The 19,413-nt window shown below is 42.5% G+C and overlaps 1 protein-coding gene across 3 annotated transcripts in view; it reads right to left on the bottom strand.

Annotated features, from left to right (window-relative positions):
• The window catches only part of LOC146179546 (uncharacterized), a 214,980-nt gene that overhangs the window by 142,244 nt on the left and 53,323 nt on the right, over positions 1-19,413 (bottom strand). For all 3 annotated transcript variants that reach the window (XM_084579198.1, XM_084579200.1, XM_084579199.1), the window contains exons 27-35: positions 18,308-18,422; positions 15,455-15,671; positions 14,419-14,466; positions 11,129-11,401; positions 6,470-6,520; positions 4,616-4,857; positions 2,634-2,742; positions 2,292-2,321; positions 1,337-1,480 (exon numbers count right to left, since the gene is read on the bottom strand). In XM_084579198.1, the coding sequence (XP_084435324.1) occupies positions 1,337-1,480; positions 2,292-2,321; positions 2,634-2,742; positions 4,616-4,857; positions 6,470-6,520; positions 11,129-11,401; positions 14,419-14,466; positions 15,455-15,671; positions 18,308-18,422 (1,229 nt within the window). The remainder of the gene's footprint in view (positions 1-1,336; positions 1,481-2,291; positions 2,322-2,633; positions 2,743-4,615; positions 4,858-6,469; positions 6,521-11,128; positions 11,402-14,418; positions 14,467-15,454; positions 15,672-18,307; positions 18,423-19,413) is intronic.

Raw genomic sequence — 19,413 nt, 5'->3', positions numbered from 1 at the left:
GCGTCAGGACACGTCTTCACGCATTATTATACCGCTTTGAAATCTCATTCAGGCAATTTGGAATTTATATTATCGCATTTGATAATGCTTTTTTATGAAATAAATTAATAAAATAGGTCTCTGTTGGTCAGCTACTTGCGCAAAAACTTGCTAGAAGAAATTTGAACATCGGTTTGGGAACTGAATTTCTTTTATGTCTGATGTTTATCTGCTTCTTGTTAAGCTTGACGCTCCACCGTTGTTCTTTACAGTTTAGGGCGCTCGACGACTGAGCCTAAAGATGCGGGTTTGATCCGAGCCATGGCAGGCGCTTTTTGGTGGAGGCACTGAATGTATACTGCACCATGTCAGGGCACTTTAAAAACAGCAGGCGATTGAAATTTCCGAAACCCTCTACTATGACACCCTTTATGGCCTAGTCGAGTTGGAAGGTTAAGCTCGATAAACCAAATGACCTTCGTCGACGGTTCCAGAAAAAAAAAAAAAAAAGAGTTGTGAAAACGTGCGAAGTGCTCCGTTGACCTCTGTGCACACAACGTGAGTCCCTTATAACTACGTCCTGGAGAAAGGTAGGTACTTGAATGCGCCTGAGCTTGTGCCCCTGAACTTACAGAGAAAATAGAAAATAAATACTGACCTATTCGATGATGATATATTTACTTAGGCAACGCTGCTCGCTATCAACACTTCTGTGTTACTACAGGTCCCAAAATTCTTAATAATGTTAAAATAAAGCTGCAAACCAGTTATGCATCAACAGAAGCTCTCCTTATAATGCGGAGGAGCTATATTACGCGACTTATACTAAGTATTCTCAGCTAAGAAACCTTATGGCGTCATCACTTGTGTCGGTCGCTCCTCTACAGTCCTGTCTGTCAGCGCTGTTCGGTCGTTCCGTTCAACTTGAAAGAACAAGCCCAACTAAACCCTCTTTTTAGGTCCCGTTTACAATTAGAGCTTTGCACTCAAACGTATTGCCATCCTTGACATTATTTTTTTTTCAGTTCTGCATCCGTGTAGACATTTGCGGAACCTTACTGGCTTCTGTCCTGTTAAGCGTATCCGGAGGAAAGTTGTTCGTAAGCGGTCAAGAAATGCTTTGGTAATGAATGGTTAACGTACATTTCAATATGAAAGAAACGCAGTAAGTTACGGAGCACTTCATCTGCGGAGGGGTTTGCATTAGCGCCGACAATATAAACCGTCTATTTGACAAGGGTGTGCAAGCGCTTTCGCTGCTCGCCTCCTATAGCATCTCAATGCTATAGCCTCCACCACTGAACCATCATGACAGACAAGGAACGGGTCTGGAATCCACAAATCGAAGTCTTCTTACCTGCCACGGCTCTGCACTCGATGGCTGCCGGCTGAACGCAGGCCTTCCCCTCGGCTTGGATAGTGCGGACGTCCTCGAAGTCGCCGGGTCCCTCGGGAATGTCGTCGTTCAGCCAGGGCGTCCAACAACCACCTTGGGGCGATGCTGCAGTACAGAAAGAGGGAGATTTAAAAATGGTGGTACATGACGTTGGACACGGTGCTCATTGTGACAAGGTATCCGGAGAAACCACCACGCGGGACCAGTGCCTCAGGCAAAAGCGGGCCAGGTTTTAAATGGAAAAGTATGAGCTATGCTGAACGGACGCGTGATGCTTCTTTCAGTAGAATGTTGCACCCTTCTCACTGATTTCGCCGTCAAAGCTTACGCTAAGGTTAATCCCTATAGCCTTTTTTTTTTTTTATCAGGCTGCTGCAGAAAAATAGTGAGAAGCAATCAACAAGAAAAGGAAAAACGCCTAAACCGGTTAACACTTTAGCCCACTGTTAACTGCCTAAGATATAAGAAAGTAAATGCGCAGAACTCTTGGCAGCACCCCAGCCCCGACATCGGAACCGGGTTTGAGGCCACAAAGCGAAGAAGCAAAGAAGTGCCACTTGATGTAGAAGTGCGTTAAGCTTGAATATTTGTGTTATCTGCGTTTTTGTTTTACCTGTTGAATTAAGTCAACGAGTGAAGACTGCCCTTATCAATTCTTCGCAATTTCATCCCTAGGACTGTTCTTATTACTTATTCGCTATTTAATCCCTAATTCTGCTCTTTTTAGTGTTCAGAGTTATTCCAGGTTTTGTGCATATGTGCTGCCCGAGGATACGACTGCTGTAGCGATAAATGTTGATTAGGGCGTTCCATATGGGCCACGTAGCGAATATTTTTCAATATAGTTAATTTCGGGGGATTGCGAAGTGCTGACCAATGTCTTATCTCCGTGAGGCAGACAAAAGGAGCGACTTACGTGACCACACTGTCGTTAGAGCTTGTGTTGCTGAAACAATCAGAGAAAGAAATATGAGGTTACAATGGTCAATTCTTCTGAAAGGCCCACAGTGATAACTGTATGTGACTGCAGACATATGCATGCATGTGCGAAAAATAATTTCATTGCTTTAAACGAATTACTAAACAAATGGCAGTAAAGGTACTGACGAATGGTTAGTGAATAGACAGTTATTGTTTTGTGCGCAAAAGGTCAATAAAGTAATTTATTGCACCATCATTAGATTTCTAACGCAGCATTTCATAAGAGCGAACATATTTCCTTTTAGTCAGCGATTGTGATATCGCTTTACGAACATACTTGTTGTCTCGGGTTGAGCCGTGGTGCCGCAGCCTGGGATGTTAATGCAAGCCACTTTGTTGTTCGCACACTGGCATTTCTCGCAGTCAATCTCCACCACTTCGCCAGGCTGTAATCAATGGAGAAGCAGAGGGAAGAGGCAAATGAGTTGAAAAGTAGCGCCATCTGTGACGCCAGAGGGATCGAATAGTTTCTTGAATTAGGAAGACCAATCCAGAGGTATTGGTTTTTGAGCCTATCATTGCAGAACAGTTCATCACATTAAAGCGTTTTATATATGCTTTATATTTACTTTTCATAAACGAAGCTGGCCTGTGCTAATCTTTGTGTTTCGTTTTTTTTTATGAACTTTTTTTTTTCCGACGAGTCCTTCCTGCAGAGAAGAAATACCCAGCAGGCGCCAAGGCAAAATACACAGCTCGAACTCAATCAGTTGCATGTAACATAAAAGACCAGCAAAAAGAGAATAGGGAAGCAATGAAAAAAAAAATGACAGCGTAGCGGTTTCTTTGTCCTGAGTGGCTGCTAAAGTGCAGCAGAAGAGATAACAATTATGCCGGTCTTACGAGGCCTATATTACAGTAATGAAAGTCGCCCGCCGAGGGCTTTCATGGTCCCGGCAAAAATTGCCGCCGCCGAAATCTGTAGCAGCGCTCTAAGATTTGGGCCGAAACACTCTGGCGATTCTTTTTTATTATTGTCTTCCATTTTTCAGGTAGCGTCGTTGAAAGAAAAAAAAGAAATGATACTGAAAGCAGTTTTCCAACCTATGATGTTGTAATCTTTCCAAAGATAGCTCTCGGTTCTCATCATGGCCACTGCAGTTTTACGATTTCAAAAGGAACGAATGTGACCAAGCGTAATTGCTAGGGATGTTGTATCTTCAGAGACGAGTGAGCGAGCCGCTATTAACGTGTAACAATGCAGAGAGAGATTCATAAATAATAGCGATATTTCTCAGCAAATGACGCAGCCAGGGACAATGCGGAGGTTCCAACTCATAAGGGACCACGACCGTTTCAGAGCAATCACTTCCTCCGAACTAAACCGGAAACAGGGATGTACTGTCACTGCCTACGTACTCTCATGGTAGTTACACGACTGCGACCTCGGGCACTGTTCTTTGATAACGCTTCGAAAGCAACCAACCAGGGGAATCTCTATATCCTTCTGAACAAATATTTCACGCGGATAAAATATTCAAAAGATGATTTAACCATTTTGTTCTGCAAAATAGACAAAATATCGGTTTCTCTTTTTTTTTTTTTACTTTTACTGTTCCTTTAGATATGTATTTCCCAGATTTATCTAGATGTCAAGCTGCCTAAGTGTACTTTTTGTCTCTCACGAAACATGTACTTAAATTCCATTCATGTCATGAAGGGTTAGTTGTGCTTCTTGACGCTGATAATATGCTATTCATGCCCTGTACGCCCTATGAGTCACACTTGATAGCTATTACAAGCGTCTACTATTCTGCTAACGAGGCAGCAATGAACAGCGCATCCGTGTGCTGCGCGTGTGCATAACTAAGGCCAAATTCTGGCATCGTAAGGTAATGTTACGGTGAAACTGTGTCCCCATAAGAAAAAAAAAAGAAACAGACGTTGACACTTCTTGAACTTATTTGCGCCCGGCTTTATTCAGTTGGGCTTTTTATTCGTTAGAAGAGCTCATGAAACATTTTTTTAAGATATCAAATGTTTTTCACTTGCATAAGCTTAGGAGCTTGCTTTTCTGACAGTTTTTCTTTAACTACTGGCTGTTTTCTGATTAATGTTTTTGAACTGCTCTGGATATTAATCAGCATTCTGCATTTACTGCTCTCCTTTTCCTTCACTTGCCATAAGCGTACACTATTAAGGAAAGTGAGTATTCAATCATTATCACCATTTTCCCAAAGTTTCATCATTTTTACAACGATACATTACCATACGTTTGCGATGTTTTGCTTCCTACATAAGAACAGAGCACGCACTCACCGCTAGCGGCGCCTCCCTTCCGGGAAAGGCACAGGGGCAGTGCTGGGCGGGCACACAACTGTCTCGGTCGAAGTGCAGGCTACCCGGTTCGCAGTGGGAACCGGCGCCGAAGCATCCAGGCACGCAGATCGCGTCCTCGCCCACGCAGAAACCCTCCAACTGCAGGGCGTGCAGGAAGTGGTCGCAGGTGGCATTGCAGCGGACGCCACAGTCGGACCAACGGGTACCCGGAGGACACACGCCTGCATACGTATTTCACTATAACGAGCTCCGCAGCTACTTAATTGCGGGAGAGGAAAAATAGTGGATAGAGACAACGGTTGGATAATATGGGGTGCTTTTCTGAACGTGAGCTGACAAAGGGACTTCTTCTGACCTTACCTCACATAACTTCTAAGCTTGCAGTGAGGACATCTTCATCTAAATTCGGCCCTGAGTAAAAATTAAATATCTCGGTCTCTGTTGTTATACCGAAGTTTTCTAGCAAGCAAAACAAAGTTTTCTCCGAGAAGCTTCGAAATAGACATCGTCTTGGCTTTTGATTTAACATCGCCTCATCAGAACCGAAAGCGACTCCGCTAGAGTTGCCTTACGCTGAACGGGTCTCATGATCAGCTGTCTCGCTGCTGCTGATGATTATGTAATGGTGGCCAGCACATTTACAGCGGATGAATACATATGATGTGTCCTGGTCTGAAGAAAGAGACATTGCGTAAGAAAGAAAAAAAAAAAAGCAGACGGCGGCTGACTGACGCCGTAGCTTGGCCGCCGGTTCAAAAAAGTACGTAAACCACAGCACATCTTTTAGACCTAATTGCAGCCAAGAAAAAAGTTAGAGACATTCTTTGGGAGAATAGTTGCCTTCATGACCGAGTCTTCCATGCAGAAAAACGTAACACTTGTGTTTGAACATCTGGCCTTCTTGTCAACTCATAAACATTCGCTTTTCGTGTGAAATTGCACAACTGTCTTATGAAAAGGGGGCGGGGGGGGGGGGGGGGTATACCGTTGCAGCTTGACTTTACTTGGTAGTCAGTGTCGCTTAAACGCCTTGTCCTAGCACAGCATTTGGTAAATCATACACTTTTTCGTCAAATAGGATGCCGAATTTTGAAACACGGCAAGGGGGAAGATCAGTGGCTGACGGGATTAAATGGCTTAACTAAAGCAGCGAACATACGTTACGGACGAATAAGCCGAGTATAATCAGCTGCCATTAAATAAAAATCTCCTTTTTTTTTCGCCCCATTGCTCGTTTGTTTTTTAGTGTCGTCCAAATTTTATTTCCTTCGGGCAAGAAATCGTTGGCTATATTAAAGACAATCCAGCTGTATGAGAAGCTTGGGCATATTGAACTCAAATAAAATTAGCTACCTTTTCTTAATATTCAAAAAGCATTTGATACAGTGACCCTTAAGATTTTAAATACCAAACTGAACTACTCAATTGTCTTCTGCTGTCCATTTATCGCTATTCTTATGAATATTGAATCACGGCAAGGGAGAAAATCAGTGCCTGACGGAATTAAATACTTTAACTAAAGTCTTGATGACGTCAGTAATAACACTTAAGAAGCGCCAGTCTCACGGACACCTTTTAAAGAGTTTCGAATACGTGGCTTGTGAAATAGTCTATGTAATCCTTGGCCAGGTCTGCCTTCACGGTAGTGTACCGCCGCCTCACTGATCTCTACGACAAAACGTTGAGCGGAGCAGCAACACGATATGTACAATAAACAACACAGCAAGAAAACTGCTACTAGCGCAAAGTTTCTTCACGCCCTATCGCTTAAAGCTTCCTAAGGCTCCTAAAGTGCTTTAAATGTAAAAACACAGAAAAAATAAGACGACTCACTTATTTCAGTGGTCACTTCATAACGTGGGGTAGTGGGTGCCTCGGTTGGACCTGCGAAAAAATAAGAGAGAATGTTAGGTAAACGGAATTAAGCCTAACTGACTTTTATTCCGGCCACTTTTGTCTATACGTGATTGCGTTTGCATTGGCCTGCGTGTGCATGTGCGTGCGTGTGTGAGCGCTAAATGTTTGAGCGCATGCATATTTGCATAAGTGTTCATTCTTCTTCTTCTTCTTCTTCTTCTTCTTCTTCTTCTTCTTCTTCTTCTTCTTCTTCTTCTTCTTCTTCTTCTTCTTCTTCTTCTTCTTCTTCTTCTTCTTCTTCTTCTTCTCCTTCTTCTTCTTCTCCTTCTTCTCCTTCTTCTTCTTCTTCTTCTTCTTCTTCTTCTTCTTCTTCTTCTTCTTCTTCTTCTTCTTCTTCTTCTTCTTCTTCTTCTTCTTCTTCTTCTTCTTCTTCTTCTTCTTCTTCTTCTTCTTCTTCTTCTTCTTCTTCCTTGATATTTGGCACATACCCACGAAGGGGGATTGGCCAGGGTTCAGTGTGGACTGCCAAATGTCCTACACAAACTGAATTAATGTATTATAGTAATTGACAACTAAACAAAAACATAAGCTTTAAGATCACAGAAGTTATTGAATGAAAAAATATGAAGCAAAAATTTGGAGTTTTGTAAATTTGGAATGCAATTAGCAAGGGAATCTGTCCGTAGCTGTGATGTAGTTATGTAAGTACTGAAAAATTTGAGGCAACGCAATAAGTGTTCATGCTTACGTTTGCTCACGCACGTGTCTGCGTGTGTTCATGCGTGCGTACGCGCGCTTGTGGGCATCACTGCATGGCAAATAAACCTCATTACTGCTTTACCAGCTCTTAATTCAGGCAAACTAGTTATGTGCCAGGGCATAGTTAGTTATCCATTAGCACACTGCAAACACGGAGCGTAAACCCAACGTTTAGCGCTGTTTCGAAAGTGACATGATTTCCCTGTTTACCTATGACACATTATGTGCGCAATTTTCTACGAAGAGTACTCTCAACTTTCTCTAATAGTGCCATAATTTTCTTGCTTCTGGTATTATACCCTTCATGACGCAAATGAGGCCAATTTTTGCGCCATAACGTTAATGCGGTAAACTCTGCATATTCTTTGAAAACGATCACTAGTATTTTGTGCTGGAAAAAATGTGTTTGTGGCACTGATATACTGTAAAGACGGTAAAATATTTTTTGACAGCTTTATAGTATTTTTGTTTATAATCGAAGCCACTGTCGGATGAATTTATCACTCCGTGATGCGACGAAGTTAATCTCAAATAATCGCCGCCACAGTTAAGCGCCTTTACATTATTCTAGAATGCGTTATTTGATTATGTCGCTTACATAAACCCCTATTTCTTAGATTATAAATCCAGCGTGTGATAGATAACGCCTTTCATCCTGTTCTTCGATTATGTTTAAGCTTGCGTGTTTTCCCGAGGTATTCATATTTCTCTGTCTACCACTGACTAAAATTAAGATTTCATTTCTGTTCCACACACACTACAATATTACTTTCTGATGCAAACAAAAGCCTCATCTCAAAGAAATCGTGTTCCCAAAGTGTGTAAACAATGCTATATTCATGTCAACGTGTCGTCAAAAGCTGCCAACTCGAGCTTTTTAAGGAAACATTTTGTCACTACGCTACCACAACAAGACCAATGGCTTATTTGCGAAGGACAAAACATACTATCTTCCACATCATTTCGGGGAAAGTGCGTTCGGTTAGCGGTGCTAACCAAGTCTGACAAGGTTTAGTTCAAAAACAGCAGGACTTAAGCATAACGGCAGGCCGTATCGTGATCATTCGCATGCGGCACAGAGATAGGCTGTTTTCGAAAAATAAAGAAAACGTATAAAATAAAGACCAAATAAAATTTTCCGCTCTTGTTTGCTTTATGTGGACAGTTCGATTATACGGATCGATGGCTAAATTTCCTTCCATATCTTGAAATAATATTGCGGGCACAGTAAATAAACAAAACATCGAAAGCGAATTCTTTAACACGTGCCTCACATTCGGTTCATCACAGCTCGTCACCATCACAAGAAGAGATAATAAAATGCCTAATGATTTCGACCACATGTTTGCGTCTCATCCTAATAAAATTCCATCATTTAAGCCCCTTCCCGACCTCGACGATTACTCGATAATCCACTGAACCTATTAAAGTCATTATCACGCGCTCAGAACGTAACTTAAGTTTAAAACTCTATGACAAAAGTTACTGTGAAATTAATGAAACAATTTTTTCACACATCATGAAATTCTTGCAGTTTGTCAGTGTTTTTCACCCCTGCCGACATAGATTTTTGAAAAATCTTTCCTCCTCTGTCCAACTAGCCTCATTTACTAATGACGTTAGGTCTAGCTTGGATTTTAATACACCAGTAGACGCATTATTCTTGGTCTTCGGAAAGGCTTTGGATAAAGTTGCTTACCGGAGGCTTTTACATAAGCTATTGCGCACAAATCTAAACCCACTAGTATTTGAGTGGCTGCGCAATTTCTTGGCTAACCGCCAACAGTTTGTGGAGGCCAATAACCACTCGTCTTTGATATCCCATGTCCCGTCTGGTGTACCGCAACCTGCGGTTCCTACATTAATCTACATTAATGACCTTCCTAAAAACTTATCTTCAGTTCATTTATTCGCCGACGACTGCGTTCTCAACCGGAAAATCACTAATAGCATGGATTAATATAGTTTGCAATATGATTTACAACTTGTGGAGACATGGTGCACTAATTGCCTAATGTCGTTAAATGCAAATAGGACTATACTCTAGTTATATTTCATCGCCATTCATCATATCCCACAACAAACTACACCACAGGTAGTGCTCCAATACTAAACTCAACTACCTATAAATACCGTGGCATCTCATTTACAAAAAAGACCTTTTTTGGCCAACTCAAGTCACAAATATCAAGAATGGAGCTATTCGGGATTTCGGTTTTCTGAAACACATCATAAGACTTGCTCCATCCAATGTAAAACTATTAGACTCTTTAACCCTAGTACGCCCCGCCGGTGTGACGCAGTGGTTACGGCTCTCGACTACGGTGCCCAAAGAAACGGGATTGAATCCTGGCCTCGGCGACTGCGTTTCAATGGAGACGAAACGGAGTGGCGTCTGTGTCCTGTGCGATCTCAGTGCACGTTAAAGAACCCCAGGTGATCGAAATTTCCGGAGTCCTCCACTACGGTATCTCTCATAGCCTGAGTCACTTTTGGACGTTAAACCCCGCAAAATAAACAAAACAAAATATTTTAGCCTTCAGTTCAGTTCAGGCGTTCAGTCGTGTCCGACTCTTCGTGACCCTATGGACCATGTCACGCCAAGCTTTCCGGTCTCTCACTATCTTCCTAACATCACATAACTTCATCTGCAGTGCCTCGAGGATGCCATCTAACCATCGCGTTCGCTGCCTACCCCTTCTCCGGCAACCCTCAACCTTTCCCAACATCAAATCTTTCTCCAGCGACTCCTCTCTTCTCATCAGATGACCAAAGTAGCTGAGCTTTAACTTTAACATTTGACCCTCCAATGAGCAGTCAGGGTTTATGGTCGACAATATCGACTGATTTGATCTTCTGGCAGTCCAAGGAGCTCTCAGGAGTCTTCGCCAGCACCACAATTCAAACGCGTCAATTCTTCGGCGGTCAGCCTTTTTCACAGTCCAACTCTCGCATCCATACATCACAACTGGAAAGACCATAGCACAAGTTATACGGATCTTGGTTGGCAGACTAATGTCTCTGCTCTTTACTAGGCGGTCAAGGCTAACCATTGCTCTCTTTCCCAGAAGCAGGCGTCTCCTAATTTCATGGCTGCAGTCTCCTTCCGAGGTAATCTTCGAGCCTAAGAAGAGAACATCTGTCACAGCTTCCACTTCTTGTCCCTTGATGCTCCAGGACTTGATAGGGCAAGACGCCATGATCTTTGCCATTTTAGTACACCCTTAGTACACCCGTAAATTGAATGTATCTGCTCAATCTAGGACCTGCAGCGAACTAACATCACAGACGCTTTCGAATTGATCCAAAACAGAGCAGTACTTTTTGCATTTTTAGAGTATTCATATCATATAAGAGCTATCGAATTGAAAAATAAAGCTAACCTTATCAGTCTATAGAGTCACGACGGAATATAACTAGTCTGCCGATTTCGTTGATTCCATCATTCACCCCCTAGTCATTCCGCTATCACCCCTGCTTATCGTCACGTCAGTGTAAACAATTAGAAGCACAGTCAATCCCCATACCTGAAGCCTTTTTTGGATGAACAGTCAAAGACTGAAACAGTTTGCCTGCCGAAGCTGTGGGTCATCGTGAATGCTGGCGCTTCGAATCATTCATTTAAGAAAATAATATTACCCTTTTGTTAGCCCACCCCTCATGTAACGCCCCTTGTGGGTCTTTAAGGCCCTAATAAATAAATTAATTAATTAAATAATTAATTAATAATTAATAATTAAATAAACAAATAACTTGTCATCGCAGAGCGCTCTGTTTACGATTATCGTATCAGGTTATTCGTTGCTTTTGCAAAGCTCAGGAGCGCAGTACCCGAAGGTAACTACATGCGTTACTATCAAGCTGCTCTGTGCTCACATGTGCAGTAGGCTCGAACTTTGTAGTCGATGCAAGGGGTGCCAGGCAGGCACAGTAGTCCCTTCCTGTTGCAGGGTTCGGCCAACTTGGCGATGTCCTCCTCGACTTCATCGCTCTGCGAGAAATACACCGGCAGGCACTCGACAGCTTTCAACTCGGGACAAATCTCGGAGAAACGAGGCAGGTTCGCCAGCAGCTCGTTGTCGCCCCCGTCGTCCGCCGGGCTGTCCTGGTTGATCCAGGGCGTCCACGCATCGCAGTAAGGTCCGGTAACTGCACGTCAGAGACGTCACATATGCTTTCTCTTAACTTGCGTGTGTGGCCGGCTCAGAAGCAAGGAGAAAAAAGGGGGATCGCTGTTAGCTTCCTCCATAGTGCTTATTTGTGTGTCTTGTACGGAAGAATAACACGTAAAGAAGATTACGGGCGTACTAGATATGGTCACGTTGTGTTTCGTGTGCACCGTTGGTTCCACCTTAGTTTCCTGTCTTTCAGGGTTCTCGAGAGGCACGTGTGTCGACTGGTGTCGACTGTGCTGACTCGTTAGATTCTAAGATATTTGAGCTAGTAGATAAAGTTTTAATGGGTGCAGACGTAAGAAGCCGCGAAGAGAACACGAATGATAAGGAAAAGACGTCTTCGGAGGAGAGCGCGTTGAAAATAAATTCGGAAAGAAGACATTGAAGCACAGAGCCCAATGTGCTGTACAGAGAAAAACTAAAGAAAATTGGTATCATACATTGTTTTGGCTGATTATCTTTGGCATTTTAAGTCAAACAAACACGAATTTTCAAAGTCCACAAACCATAAAAACTTATCTGTTCTTCTTCATTCTTACTGTTTTTGCTGTCATAGAGGATAACAGTTGTAAAAATAGTGTCAACCTATCGTGACAACGTGGATCGTGCAGACATATACCTCCTCTACTGTCTGCTAGGAAGCTAGCGTAAGAAAATATGCACAAGAAAATACACAGATAACGCAAAAGTCAAGCAGGCATAAGTGGTTATTCGGGAGAATTCAAATGGTTCTCTCCAAATGTGATAATAAACTAGCATTGAAAGCCTCAAGGCCTATACTGGATAAGAAGGGAAACCTATATGACTCAAATATACAGAAAATGTTTAGTGCCACCAAGTAATGTACTTGGTGTGCCTCTCTATTATGATGAGACTCGACATCAAGCGCTGCACATATTACGTTAACGAGTAGAAACGCTATTCTATTCATAGCTAGAGTCACAAATTAAAGTCTCCGCAATTTGTTTAGCAATCTGACACACACACTATCACGTTCGGTGCTACATAGTGCGGGAAGTTCCGCTGGTGTATGCTAGCCAGAAGGCTGCTGTGCTCGCCATAATGCAATTTAGATGAATTTGGGCACTCATAAAACTGCCTTATCAGACCGATAATTACTTAAACCAAAGAACTGCACCCCCTTACCGCAGATTGTTTCTTTCTAACTTCCTACCATTGTTCGCTTTCGGCCTTTTGGTGCTGTATTGCTGTCTCCTCTTCCAAATCCTGCCCAACATATTTGTCGTTATCCCACTTCTCCATTTCCCACCTCAGCGAGCAAGCTCATCACTCATCCGGAAAAGCCGGGATAGGTAGCAGGCGGAAGACGATGTAGCGCGCTTCTCCAGATGACATTACTCAACGTATCTCCACAGATAATTGCTACACGACTCCCGCATTTTGCGAGCAACCTTCGAGTCACGCCTTTCGAGGGAGCGTTTTCCTGTTCTGCATCCTCCGGTCGACAAAGCTCTGGCATGAAGTGTCACAAAAAGAAATGTGTCCTACCTCCCCACTCCTACTACCTTACGGCCTACGCAGCCGGTATGCGTGCGTTTCTCAACAGGCTCTTTATGCGTCCTTATAGTTTTATTTATAAAAGAGGGGTATGTGCCACGATATGGAGGCGTAATGACTACTTATAGGTGTCATCTTGGCAGACGCAATCCGCCTCCTGTGCTTTGGCATGGCACTGCCATGCAGGAACCGCTAGGAAACATACAAGACGCCTAGTAGGCGACGCTTAGAGGCCGTCCCTCAAATGATGCAATACGGCTACAGACTGCAGGTGTGAAGCAAATGTACAGTGGAATGCGAACACAAGACAACTGGCTAACGAATAAACGCTTTGTGCGAGCACGTGATAAGAAACAATATAAAAGAGGGGTAGGGCTGGAGCGAGTAGCGTCGTCTACTAAACTGCTACAGACGCTTATTTCGTGTTACTTTGCCGCTTCAGAGCTATTCCTATTGAGCAACTCTTAGTGAAGCCTTCACTCGCGCGCACATGTTGGTCCTTGTTAACTTTAAACGAAAACGTAGCATCGGCGACGCCGTTTTGGCTGCTTCGCACGCCTTTCTTATGACAGTGGCGCGGAGCAACAGTGTACAGATAGATTCCATTATGTTCTACTAGGTTACGTATTTGCGTATGGGCTGACAACCGGCTCAAAAAGATGATCACTGCTATTAGAGCACGAATTGTTTTTTTCTTTCGCGCTACCTCTTAGCGCGTAATCCTCCAAGCACCGCGCTATATTTCGAGATCGTTTCATATTTTCTGTTTCTTTTGATGCTTTTTTTAATACTGAGTGGTTACACATGAGGTGAGAAGTGTGCGATGTTCTCGGATGCAAAGATGAACTTTTCTTTTTTTAAAACAGGGGACCTCAAGCTGCGATTAGTTGGCTCGAAAGTCAGGAATAAAGTTCCGTATTCGCATTGTATATGCTGGGATAAAAGCAATAAATAAATCCGGCTGTGACACGACCTTTGTTGCTTGAAAAGGTGACGCGTATTTTTTTCGAAGGCTGCAATTATGAACTTAACTCTTTAGTTTGCATTAGTTTGCATTAGGATTTAATTTGCTCGTGGAAAAAAGTGAAATTGGCACCGTTTCCGAGCGCGTTTACCTTAGGGCATCTTAATTCACGTCTTGTGTAATCTGTGCACTGAGCTTATTATCGGTATGGACTTTCAACTCTTACCCCCACCTTCTTATGCTCATTTCACCTAAAAAAAATTCTGCTTGTTCTGAGTGAATAGAAAGTAGGTTCTGTCAATGTAAGAAGGCCGCACTTCGACGCCCCCATGCAAGCAGATCTTAGAGTACTGAGAATAGTCAATAACAAAAGGACGCCATAACGGATAGGAAGGAGCCGGTACTAAAATGCTATGGCAGTTAACTGAACAACATTTGCTTCCAATGCTATCTTTTTCGCATTTATTTCGTCTTTACGATCGTGCATCAGAAGCACGAAAAGCACTCACGTGTTACGGTGGTCGGTACCAATGGAGCAGCGGTTGTCTCGGGGACCTCTATTGTGCATAAAAAAGAGAACAAAAAGAAGATATGAATAACATGTATGTCGGCCCACAGGTCGTACGATTTGCGTCGTTGTAAATTTGCGCCCAACGTTCGCATCATTTATGTGGATAAGCAACACGCGGCACGCTGTATGAATATATATATTATTTTTCGACACGCGTTGTGCGCATTCAGAAAATATATTCATGACTGCTCTTCCGAGCCATGCAAAAAAATTTCAGTGAATTCCTCCTACAGCAAGACAGGAAGGGCAGAATGGGAACCTGACAAATAAACCAGAAGGGTGTTCCTGTTGGCTTCCCTGCACCTTGGGAGGGGTGAACAGCACAGGACAAATAAATTTTTCATGCATATCTGACGCCCTGTAGTAAAAAAAAAAAAAAAGGAAAGACCATGTAATGCAGTCTTTGAGGGAGCTACATCCTTCAGATATGTTCCAAGAATCTTAACCTCTGTCAAAAGGGGAGGATCGAAGCATTCCAGATCGTAAAACTCTATTCTCAATTATAGAGAAGCCATGCGGAAACATTAAAACTTCAGAATGATTATAAGGGATTTGTAACAAGGGTGCAGTTCATCACTACAGGATACGATCAAAGTGTTCAGAAGGATTCCCGGCAGCTTCTTTCGGATTTTTGCTGAATCATTTTCTAATAATTGAACGCAGAAAATATTGGGAAAATGAGGAAAGTTTTATTTTTATACTGCATTTAAAAATACGGAGCTCGCGTTATAGACAAAAGTCGCACTACGCAGTCCACATATTTTGAAAGCAGCGTCTGTGCGCTTTCTGTGCTGTTTATGAAAAACGTCTATAATAGTATTGAAAGTCTGTGCATTTAATCCACACAGCTTATAAATCAATTCCACACGTCATGTGCTGGTTGTGTGGGCGCCATAAGGGATTGTAAGAATTGTCCTGCGGAACCCTTCACGTTGGCGCTCTCAATGCGACCGGATTGCAAACAAGCAGCTCACCGCAGTGGCAGTAGACGCGCATCTCGTAGTCCAAGCAGGGTCCGTCGTCCTGGTCCTCCTTGAGGCAGCGCAGTCCAGTCTCCCGCGAGCAGAGCATCGAGTCGCCGGTCTCGTTCCACGGAACGTGAGTGTCCACAGTGCGGCACTCCACGCGGACCATGTTGTCCGTGGGGCAGCGGTCCGCGTGAGCCAGCAAGATCTCGAAGTCGTTTCCGCGCTGGGCAATACCAAGAGAAGAGCGTTTCAGAACGAACAGCTAGCAAGCATTAATGGAAGGTTATAGCAAATGAAATCCAACTTACGTTCCCAGCAAAAATTTATCCCAGCTCTTTCTGGCCGTGTTAAGTTTTTCCCAGACACAAAAGACACGCTTGCTTCTAAGAATATTGGATTTAAAGTTTTAGCAGTCACTAAATCGAGAGTAGTAACGTATGCGTAGAAAAAGACTCCGTGATCGTTATTTGAAAGTAAATGGTAACGTAGCCTGGGCTCAGTGATTGGCAGGGGTAAAGATGTATGCAGGCAGTGTACTTCGTTTGAGAAATCGGGCGGTAATTGTGAAACATTTAATTAAATTTTGTTATTTTATACCCTAATAAAGATGCGTTATAAGTAAAATTGATGTCTTTGTGATTAGACCATGGTAATCTGTTGATATAGGTCAACTTCACCTTTTTTGTTTTATAGGATATACTGCCACTTAAAAGATAGTTTACTTTGTTTTATAGGGTTTCACGTCCCCAAATGACTCATGTTAGAAGGAAAGCCGTAGGGGAAGGTTCCGAGAATTTCGGCCACAGGTGCTTCTACAGTCTGCACTCATAGCCCTCGGGGGCCTTGAATTTTTCCTCCATGGAAACGCCTGCCGCGGCCGAGATTCGATCTCTCATTCTTGAATTCAGCAGTCACCCTAACCACTGAGCGACCATGGCGAGATTTAGGGGAAATTTCAAGAACTTAACCAGTGTTAGGCGAGATTAGAACCCATGGTCCCTTGGATTGGGACCGAAACACGCTACTGAAGGGAGCTCGCAAGGCGAGCTTTAAAGCTGGTCTATATCACGTGAATGCCGTCTTCAAGGGTCAAATATCTCACTATTTCATATGCTCCAAACGAATAAACAGTTGAAGACAGTTGAAGACAGTTATTTCTCCACAGGCTGATTCATCAAAATTAGTGGCTCGAAGGCAAGGGCAGCTTTTTTTTTTTTTTCTGTCTGTGAAGCTGGACCACACCACTTATCTTTACTGTACACTCAACAGCATCGCAAGATTTACCACTTCCAATCACTGCGACTGAATAAAAGAAAAAAGATGTATGAGCTCACAAATTCTTGACAAGAAAAACATGCACCTTTTCAAAACACAACCACGATAATCTCAAGTATCTAAGGTTACTTAGCTCGAAAGTTCGGTCGAGCTGTTCTTAAAATCTTATCAAGTAAAGTAGAAGTCGAAAGGTGCCTTTAAGGCGAGTGCTTTGTAATTTATTCTATGACATCGAGGTGAAATTAGAGAAGAACAGTCGCGGCCATTGTCATCGCCATCGCCATCGACATGCTCTATATACACTTCTCTGTACTAACATATGCCCACCTGCAACAATCCCGAATGTGATTAGCAGTATCTGTAAATAAATAAATAAATAAATAAATAAATAAATAAATAAATAAATAAATAAATAAATAAATAAATAAATAAATAAATAAATAAATAAATAAATAAATAAATAAATAAATAAATAAATAAATAAATAAATAAATAAATAAATAAATAAATAAATAAATAAATAAATAAATAAATCAGTATTGCCGCGGAGATCTCTCATGTTTGTGTTCTTTACCCCTGTGTTCATCACCGCAAACCACGTGGCGTTATCACTTTAGACTTACTACGCGGGGCGATCTGTCACCGTTTTAAACAAGAAGTCGATTTCATAAGAGTAAGATAAAAACTTGTTTTAGAGGTATTATAGCTCCAGTCATCAAATGGCATCGTTTCTGCAAAATAACCCTCTCTGTTAATATTCATGAAATTATTTGAATCTTTTGTGTGTTTGTACGGGCCAAACTTGAGTACAATGGCAAGAAAAAAAAGTCAGCGTTAAAACATATCGTTCGCAAATAATGAGGGATGATTTGCATTTTGTTCTAACACCAATGGTACAGAGTACACAATCTAGGCGCAATAACATGGCCTGACTATGCGTTCTCTCTCTGAAGTATTCCCACACGAACGGTATAATATGTCTAAAAGACCGTCATGCCATTTTACACTTCTATAATAGCTACCCAGGTTTTCTCGGCGCATTTCTTTTGGAGTAGTTAAGCGCGAAATAAATTTTCAGATAGCTGTATACTTCAGAAGTCCATTAGCATGCGCGTAAACTGTACTCAGAGAATCGGTTTCGAACACTGTGTGACAGAAAATCTCAGTCTCGCATTAGCTCAACACTGCACGCGCAGTTTACAGACAACTGTTTGCTGCAGGCATCCCATTGCAGTATCAAATTTGTTTAGATTGTTGGCCATCAGTCATGTATAAACAGTTCACGGACAATGTTTATTTAAGTGCAGAGACTTGATAGAATAGCGGGTTCGGCAGAATACCTAAATTCTTCCAAACTGCTTCCAAACTGAGGCCCCCTTAATAACTGCCTTCCTTTGAAAGTAGTCTTACCTCATTAGTTAGACGTCGGTGATGCATTGCGAGACAGTTAGCAAATAATTAGCAGGGGGCAAATATGTATGATTAGAATGGCCCCGACTGAAGCATACAAAACTTGGCAAGGACTACCACACTGTTGTCGTCTTATTTAATTCCGCGGTTGAAGTACAGAGTGGCGCAGCATACCTGGAACTGCGGAGTAGTCATGCTGTACCAGTCAGACCAGCCGCTTTCGTTACAGGTCTTCAATTCAATGGGACAGGGTCGACCGATGCACTCAATTTTGCCCCTCTGGCAGAAACTGGAATCACAAAAAAAAAAAACGATGAGGGAAGAGAGAGATAAAGATAATGAAATTGAAAGGCTGTCTCTGCATTGTCCATGATTTGAAATCAGTGCGACACGGCATTTTTTCATTCCTGATAAGTGGTTGCCTGGTGTGTTTCAGGATACAATGCAGTAGGTAGGCTTAACTTAGAGCGATAGCTGGAATTATAACTTCAAGAGTCTTTGTTGATAGTTCTGTGCTGTAGCGAGCAGAATACAGACTCAGCTGCTTTTTTCTGAATTTTAATTTACTCAAATGAGAAATGGAGGTACGGTAAAAAGTGGCTCTAATTTCCTTTCTTTCTAATTTTGCAATATGCGCTCTGCAACAATGGCGTACTACTAATGTGCCATTTTCAAACCAAACTTAATCGGGAATTCGACGAAAAAATACACTGGGCACATGAAGGCCTCGTTACACAGTTGATACATGCGTTCATCTTTTGTTCCTGTTAAAGGCGCGCATAGTCAACTGAAGTTAGTGTTTAATCTAGTATTGCTACAAATAATGCCTGCAGCAGCCTAGTACTGACTACTGTCGTAGTAGAATTGCTCTCACAGCAACACAGAAGATCTCTTCTCCTAATATAAAGTTAACCTCGGGCAACAGATATTGCAAGGAAACAACCTGACCTGTGCCACCAAGAATGTTAGCCCTAGTTTGATTTTGCAGGCTCATTTTGCAGTTGTAACAGGACTAAAGGTGAAGATCGTAATGAGAAATTTCACAATGTGCGTAAAGCAGTGAGCTTCTAAAAGTTTACGCCTGAATTGAATCTATGCAGTCTCGCATTTAGTGGGCGCCTCAGATGTCTTGGCACATTTCACAATCACCTGGAGGACGTTTGCGTTAGGTAATCGCGTAGAGGAAAAAACACTTGAACAGCTCTGATAGAAAGACAGGTGTACTACCCGCGACACGTTTCGGTAATCGATCGAACCTCTGCATACGCTGTGTACAGCCG

Source organism: Amblyomma maculatum, chromosome 9 (assembly GCF_055883805.1).
Source record: "Amblyomma maculatum isolate TAMU_Amacu chromosome 9, ASM5588380v1, whole genome shotgun sequence".
Classification (NCBI taxonomy): domain Eukaryota; kingdom Metazoa; phylum Arthropoda; class Arachnida; order Ixodida; family Ixodidae; genus Amblyomma; species Amblyomma maculatum.
The sequence above is the reverse complement of the archived record's forward strand: the minus strand, read 5'-3'. Positions and strand labels throughout refer to the sequence as shown.